Raw genomic sequence first — 8472 nt, forward strand, 5'->3', positions numbered from 1 at the left:
GACAGGGCAGGATCAGGCGAACCTCTCCTCCATCCAGGGGTCGCTCTCTCCGGCCGTTGCTGGGCTTGTTGTCTTCGCCAAGACGTCCCATGAGGCATGGACTATTCTTGAGCGCTCGTTTGCGGCACAGTCGCAGGCTCGTGTATCTGGGCTCCGTCGCCAACTTGGGGAGTGTCAGAAGCTTGACTCCACCGCCACTGAGTTCTACAACAAAGTCAAGAGTCTCGCCGACACGCTGGCCTCCATTGGACAGCCCCTCACCGACTCCGAGTTCAACTCGTTTATTGTCAATGGTCTTGATGAGGAGTATGACGCCCTAGTCGAGATCATCAATGAGAGGGGCAACTCCACTCCCATGCCAGCACACGAGGTCTTTTCACGCCTCCTGCTTACTGAGCAACGAGTCGAGACGCGCCGATCCAGGGGCAACGGCGCCCTCTCGGCAAACGCCGCCACCAAGGGTGGTCGCTCCTCTGCTTCATCCAGGGCTCCTTCGGGGCAGTCACCACCACCCGCCTCGGCCCCTCCTCCTACTGCGACGCTACCAGGGGCTGGCGGTCCACGTGTGTGCCAGCTTTGTGGTCGCGATGGGCACTGGGCCTCGAAGTGTCACAAGCGCTTCCAGCGGGGTTTTCTTGGTCTCGGCAATGACGGGAAGGATACACGCAACTTTGCTCGTCAGGTCGCCATGGCTGATCGTCCGCCGCCGCAGAAGCCACAGGGACACACTCAGTCCTACTCCATTGATCCCCACTAGTACATGGACTCTGGGGCGACAGAGCACCTGACCAGTGAGATGGGGAAGCTTCACACTCGTGAACCCTACCATGGCTCCGACAAGATCCACACCGCCAATGGAGCAGGTATGCACATCTCTCATATTGGTCAAGCATCACTTCTCACTAGACATGCCAATAGGAGTCTTCAACTTCGCAATGTTCTTCGAGTTTCATCTGTGACACGTAATCTTCTTTCAGTTCCTAAACTCACTCGTGATAATAATGTGCTTTGTGAATTTCATCCTTTTGATCTTTTTATTAAGGATCGGGGCACGAGGGACATTCTTCTTAGTGGGCGGCTCTGCCAAGGTCTCTATCGTCTGGAGCATCCTGGCGTCGCTCGCGTCTTCAGTGGAGTTCGGGTATCTCCGTCACAGTGGCATGCTCGTCTTGGTCACCCGGCCACACCTATTGTCCGGCATGTTTTGCGTCGTCATGAGCTTCCTAGTGTGTCTAGTAATAAAGATGTAGCAGTGTGTGATGCTTGTCAGCAGGGGAAGAGTCATCAACTTCCCTTTTCGGAGTCCAGTCGTGAGGTGAAACATCCTTTAGAACTTGTGTTTTCAGATGTATGGGGTCCTGCTCAGACTTCTGTTAGTGGTCATAATTACTATATCAGTTTTGTTGATGCTTACAGCCGCTTTACCTGGCTTTATCTTATCAAACGTAAATCTGATGTGTTTGACATTTTTGTTCAGTTCCAAAAACATGTTGAACGCCTTCTCAAGCACAAAATTGTTCATGTTCAGTCGGACTGGGGTGGCGAGTATCGCAACCTCAACTCCTTCTTTCAGTCGCTTGGGATCACTCACCGTTTAGCATGTCCACATACACATCAGCAGAATGGTTCAGTAGAACGTAAGCATCGTCACATTGTTGAAGCTGGTCTGACTCTTTTGGCCCATGCATCTGTTCCGTTTCATTTTTGGAGTGATGCTTTCACCACTGCATGTTTTCTCATCAATCATACTCCCACTCGTGTTTTGAATATGAAGACTCCCATTGAAGTTCTCCTTAATGAACAACCGGACTACACCTTTCTCAAGGTGTTTGGGTGTGCTTGCTGGCCCCATCTCCGTCCATATAACAAGCGTAAGCTCGAGTTTCGTTCCAAGAAGTGTGTTTTTCTTGGTTATAGCTCTCTTCATAAAGGATACAAATGTCTTCATGTGCCCACTAATCGTGTCTACATCTCTCGGGATGTTGTGTTTGATGAGCATGTTTTTCCCTTTGCCAAACTCCCTGTGTCCACTACCGAGCCACCTGTCATGCATTCATCCTCTGTTGCTTCTGACCAATTTGATGATGTTGCATATTCTCCTCTATTGTTGCCTAACCATGGTGCAGGCACTGGTCGTGGGGCTCGTTTGGAGATTCTGGAAGTGCCATCTTCCTCTTCGTCGCCATCGCCTTCATCCTCGGCACCTTCTGTTGTGCATGAGGAGCACATGGCGCCCCTGCATGGCCTCGGTTTCCGTGCTCATGCACGGCCGATCGACGTCCTGGCCCAGTCGCCTCTGGCTTCTGGGCTGCCTTCGCCATCGTCGCTCCTTGCAACCCCGCCGACTGGGCCGGCCTCCTCGGTCCCCGTCTCGCCCAGGGCGTCGGGGCAGTCATCACCAGGCCTGGCCTCGCCCGCCCCTGCCTCGCCCAGGGTGTCTGGGCCCTTCTCACCAGGGCCGGCCTCGCCTGCTCTCGCCTCGCCAAGGCCGTCTGGGCCGGTGTCAACGGAGCTGGCCTCGCCCACTCTCGGTTCGCCCATGGCCTCTGAGCCCCTGTCGTCGGGCCAGTCTTCGCCATGCAGCCCAGAGTCGTCTGCCCCGAGCTCGCCTGAGGTGATTCCTGCATCTCCGGCGACCGTCACGTCTCCGTCACCTTCGCCTCCGCCGGCTCCTGCTGCTGCTCTACGTCCACATACGCGCAGTCGGAGTGGCATTTTTCAGCCTAAGCAACGTCACGATGGCACAGTTGCTTGGTTAGCGGCGTGCATGTCTGCTGCTCTCGCAGATCCATCCTCTGAGCCACGCACGTATCAAGCTGCTATGCGCATTCCTCATTGGAGAGAGGCCATGGAGCAGGAGTATCAAGCGCTTCTTCGCAATCAGACATGGACTCTTGTTCCTCCACAATCACGGGTAAATGTCATTGATTCCAAATGGGTTTTCAAAGTGAAGAGGCATTCTGATGGGTCCATTGAGCGCTATAAGGCTCGTCTGGTTGCTCGTGGTTTTCGACAGCGTTTTGGACATGACTATGAAGACACCTTCAGTCCAGTGGTCAAGCCTACTACCATCAGACTTCTTCTCTCTCTGGCTGTTACTCGAGGTTGGTTTCTTCGTCAGCTTGATGTTCAAAATGCTTTTCTTCATGGTGTCTTGGCGGAGGAGGTTTACATGCGCCAGCCTCCGGGTTTCTCTGATCCGGATCGCCCTGATCATCTCTGTCGTCTGTCCAAGGCAATTTATGGTCTGAAGCAGGCTCCTCGTGCTTGGCATGCTCGTCTTGCAATGGCTCTTCGTGCTCATGGTTTTGCATCATCAACTGCTGACTCCTCATTGTTTCTTCTTCAAAGGCCTGAGGTTACTATGTACTTGTTGGTCTATGTAGATGATATCATTTTGGTCAGCTCCTCTCAGTCGGCTGCTACTGCGCTTGTTCGCTCACTTGGTGCTGATTTTGCGGTCAAGGACCTTGGGAAGCTTCATTACTTTCTTGGTGTGGAGGTTACTTCTCGTGCTGCTGGCCTTGTTATGACGCAGAAGAAGTACTCTCTAGATTTGTTGCAGCGAGCTGGGATGCTTAAGTGCAAACCGACGACTACACCCATGTCTACCACTGATAAGCTCAATGCTGTTGATGGTGTGCTTCTTTCTTCTTCTGATGCGACAGAGTACAGGAGTATTGTTGGTGGGCTCCAGTACTTGACGATCACGCGACCAGACATTTCCTATGCTGTTAACCGAGTCTGCCAGTATCTGCAGTCACCCCGTGACACTCATTGGTCTGCTGTTAAGCGGATTTTGCGCTATATTCGTTTCACGGTGGCTCATGGTTTGCATATTCGGCCGTCTGACTCTGGTTGTCTTTCAGCATATTCTGATGCAGACTGGGCTGGCAATCCGGATGACAGGCGATCCACGGGGGGTTATGCTGTCTTCTTTGGCTCTAACCTGATTGCCTGGAGTGCTCGGAAACATGCTACTGTCTCGCGTAGCAGTACTGAGGCTGAGTATAAGGCTGTGGCTAATGCCACATCAGAGATCATCTGGGTACAGTCCTTGCTTCAGGAGTTAAGTATACCCCAATCACAGCCTCCTGTTCTTTGGTGTGATAACATCGGTGCTACATACCTTTCTGCAAATCCGGTATTCCATGCCCGAACGAAACACATTGAAGTTGACTATCACTTTGTGCGTGAACGTGTCTCTCAGAAGCAACTACAAATCAAGTTTATTTCTTCCAAGGATCAACTTGCTGACATCTTCACCAAGCCATTGCCTTTGCCACAGTTTGAGACTTGCAGGCGCAATCTTACCCTTCTAGATTCATTAGAAAGTGGCTAAGATTGAGGGAGGGTGTTAGACTGTATTTACATGTGTATATTGTAACGTTGTATATCACCTCATTATATATATATGTGATAGGCCATCCCTAGAGGGTTGTGCCGGTTCCCCCCAAAGCCTATTGTCTTACACACCTATATAAGTCGCGTCCACCAGCTGATGGCTACCGTCGATTCAAAAAAAAGAAACCATATGAGAAGATATTGATTTGATTGAACATATCAGACAAAAAAATGCACGATTTGGGGATCGATTGAACGAGCCGCTAGGGTTTCTCCACACACGATTTGCGGATCGACCAACGGCGCCGCAGTAATGTGGTGGGTAGGTGGACGCCAGCCCCGCACCAACTGGATCGTACCGTTTGCCATGCCGTTTGCACCTACGGCCAACGTTGGTACAGTGCCATGACTCCGTCGCTATATCCTGAACGGCCGTCTACACACAGCGTACAACCGTCGGGCCTCCGTCCAAGAGTACGCATTAACTACCCGGCATACGCACCCTGGAATACCGCGTCCAGCCCATATCCCGCGACGAGTGAACGACGGAAGATACCATGAACAGGCATGCTCGTCCACGCCGATGAATTTTCGGGCTGGATTCGCCCTACTCTGGGTTTTGTTAAACTTGATGTTGATGCATCTATTGATGAAGATTTGCTTAGGCTACAATTAGAACTATTCTGAGGGATGACAAAGGCAAACTCATTGCGGGGGGAGTAAAAGAAATGTTTGGTGCACAAACGTCCTAACGGCTGAAGCTACGACACTCAGCTTTGTCTATCCCTTGTGCAAAGATGAGCCTCACATGTGTGTTCCGCCGCCGCCGTCACGATATGGTGAGGAATGAGCGGGAGTCGCTTGCGGTGTGCGTATGGGTGCAAAAGGAAAAACATGTGACGACTAGGGTTGGCTATGAGGGGAAAGGACTAGGCGTTGGTGGACTATTTGTTGGACTGGGCGTACCGTGGCAAGAAGTCAGCTACATAGACGGCAAGATTCGTCGACAAGGGCTTTGGCCACCTTTGAGAGCCAATCTCAAACCATTCTCATTCCTCAAGCATTCACATACAAGCAGCCTTGCATTACACCCACAAGGATGCAACAAATAATAATCCCTCCAATCCAAATCACTAAAGTTGTACTATTGCTGTGACAATTAATTTGGATCCGGAGCACAAATTCCAAGTGAAATTCAATCAGATGTTAGTATAAAAGAAAATTAGTAAGTGAAAGTACTAATAGAAAACCAACATAAGAATGGGGGCAAACCGCTGCACATAACCGTCCGACCATGGGTCTCCTGTCCGCAGTCTTTTCCTACATTTCAGCAAGGCTGTTTCCAGGACCCTAAGCCATGACCTCATGGTCACAAGGCAACAACTTTACAGCTGCGCCAAGGCCCCCCTTCCAAAACTAACATAAGAATGTCCTAATAATATGCTCGCAAACATGATGAACACCAACATTTCCAATAGGTTCCTTAACAACCATAAGTCTGAGTACTACAACAAAATACTCAGCAGATCCAGTCGCTGATTAAGTACAACTAGAGCATCTCTTACATCAAAGTTCATGTAACCCAACAGAAATGTAAAGGTGCTGTGTCTGAAAAGCAAACCCTCCTAGCCCCCACTTGGATCTTCAAGATGGCACTGGCAATTGTAGTTGATAATACGGGATCAGGTGTTGGGAATTCAAGAAACAACACTATATGGGTATCAAAACACGCCAATGCACCACTTGATCTAGACAACAATACTACTTACTGTATGTTGAAGTGTCGATCTGCTCAGGCAGCTCCTTGATGTCAACCTCAAACCTTTCTTGCACCTTCAAATAAAATATGTATGAAATTTCAGTTAGGCTGCACTACACTCATCATACCAAATATGTATATATATATATATATATATATATATATATATATAGGGAAAATCCATCCTGTTAGTGTGGATTTTTTAACACCCGGGGACTATACCACCCCTGCCACCCCATGTTATCCACGTTCAATGCATGCTTCGTGATCCGTGCAAACACTATGCTATCATCATTACTTTATCAAGATTCAGTTAATGAAGCATGCTAATGATCACACTAATACGGTTCCAGTAGAGTATGTCTTAGACTAGGGGTATCAAAATATTTGGTCATGAATACTTAACCAAAAAGATTCCCTAATAGTATAAAAAGTAGTATACCTTACTAACTTTCTATAATAGTACAAAAAAATTGGTTCGTGATTAAGACTTATATTCCTAAAAGAAGTTCCCCATGAACTCAAAAGATATTCCTCGAAAAAGATTCGTGTGTACACACATGTATCAACATTTTACCTTGTTAATACTTAGTGCTATGAACTCATCTAAGTACAATTAGACAAATGGAAGACTAATCAATGGCAGACCTAAAAGATGCTACACAGATCTCAAAGCCAGATCAGACGGAAGCCAGAGGGGTGGCAAAGGCATATACATATACATATATATATATATATACATATACATATACATATACATATATATATATATATAGAAGTTATACAAACCTGATTGAGGACGTCAGAGTCAGAGGCAGAAGCAACAAATGTTATTGCAAGCCCTTTGGTTCCAAAACGCCCAGCCCTTCCAACCTGTGGGGGTGGACCATGTTATGTTAGCCAGAGATAAGAACACCCAATCACAATCAGTAGGGCAAAGTTAAAATTACCCTGTGCAAGTATGTATCAGCAGAATCAGGCATGTCATAGTTTATGACAATATTGACACGCTCAATATCAATCCCCCTGCCAACCAAATCCGTAGCCACAAGGATCCTCTTGTGCCCTTCCTTGAAGTTCTTATACCGGGTCAGCCTATCCAAGAACCAATATTAGATAAAACTCAGGAACAAATACTAAAAACTGAAAAATAAAGCAAATTGCAAAATAGCTGCTGGGTACCAACTCAAAGGCTAGTCTGTAATTAATCACCTAGCTAGTACTCAAAGCCGTGTTGTGGGGTAGACTAGAGTTGAAACCCATAACATCTAAAAACCTAGTCTGGTTTTGGCACATGGATGGCTAACTTCCACACACCCCTGTCCATGGCTAGGTTCTTTGGTGATATCCCAGTCCTTCAGATCTATTTTTACGGACTCCTCCCATGTCAAGTCTAGTCTACCCCGACCTCTCGACATTATCAGCACGATTTCCGCTATAAACCGGCACCTCTTCTGGAGGCTTGCGTTGCATATGCCCAAACCATCCCAGGCAACGTTGGACAAGCTTCTCTTATAATCGGTGCTACCCTATGTTTTTAAGGCGGTAAGGCGAGGCAAGGCGCTGGGGGGGCGCCTCACTGCCTAAGCGCTAAGGCACAAGGCAAGGCGACGCCTTAGAGAGTTCTAAGTAGTAGAATTGAGCAGAATTTGGTAGGCAACTGCAGGAGAGGTAGGTGATGGTTGCTTGCTGCTGCCTGCTGTCCTGGAGAGGAGGGGGAGGCGGATCTGCTGGAGAGGAGGGGGAGGCGGATCTGCTGGAGAGGAGGGGGAGAAGCAGCCGGAGAGGAGGGGGAGAAGTTGCTGGAGAGGAGGGGGAGAAGCTCAGATCCAGCCGCCAGAGGTGGGGTTGGGGGAAAACTGAAACTGGTTAGGGCTCTCTCTCCCCCTGCTAGTAATTGTTGGCGCCCAGACTCTGTTTCCCGCCCTTCTCTTCCCGCCCAGAGCTCTGTTTCCCGCCTGAACTCCCTGCCCTGTCTAAGGCGTCTTCATTTGCCTAAGGCGGGAAGAATGGCGCCTAGGCGGACGCCTTGGACGCCCTATGGACTAAGGCGGACGCCTTAGGCATGCACGTAAGGCAAGGCCGACGCCTTGTAGCCTGGGGGCGCCCTGACGCCTAGGCGTCGCCTAAGCGACGCCTTAGGGACGCCTTAAAAACAATGACTGGATCGACTGCTTTTACTTTGGCTCAACGGTCTTTCCTGAATGAGAGCATACAGTGCAGCCCGATGTATTGAGTCAGGCAATTGCATTTCCGCTCCAGCTCTCAATTCTTCCTTCCGACCCATGATAAATCTGGTCACCAACAGTGTATCACTTCAGGAAGGCTCATACAGCTTGATGTTGTACACCAATTGGTGAAACTTGTTT

At 49.1% G+C, this 8472-nt stretch overlaps 1 protein-coding gene across 3 annotated transcripts in view; it reads right to left on the minus strand.

Annotated features, from left to right (window-relative positions):
* Positions 1-5800: 5800 nt before the first annotated feature.
* LOC123069793 (DEAD-box ATP-dependent RNA helicase 15) overlaps positions 5801-8472 on the minus strand; it is a 9857-nt gene continuing 7185 nt past the window's right edge. For all 3 annotated transcript variants that reach the window (XM_044492733.1, XM_044492732.1, XM_044492734.1), the window contains 4 exons: positions 7054-7198; positions 6893-6976; positions 6114-6177; positions 5801-5999 (listed from right to left, as the gene is read on the minus strand). In XM_044492733.1, the coding sequence (XP_044348668.1) occupies positions 5989-5999; positions 6114-6177; positions 6893-6976; positions 7054-7198 (304 nt within the window). In that variant the 3' untranslated portion in view covers positions 5801-5988. The remainder of the gene's footprint in view (positions 6000-6113; positions 6178-6892; positions 6977-7053; positions 7199-8472) is intronic.

This window comes from Triticum aestivum, chromosome 3B, assembly GCF_018294505.1.
Source record: "Triticum aestivum cultivar Chinese Spring chromosome 3B, IWGSC CS RefSeq v2.1, whole genome shotgun sequence".
NCBI lineage: Eukaryota > Viridiplantae > Streptophyta > Magnoliopsida > Poales > Poaceae > Triticum > Triticum aestivum.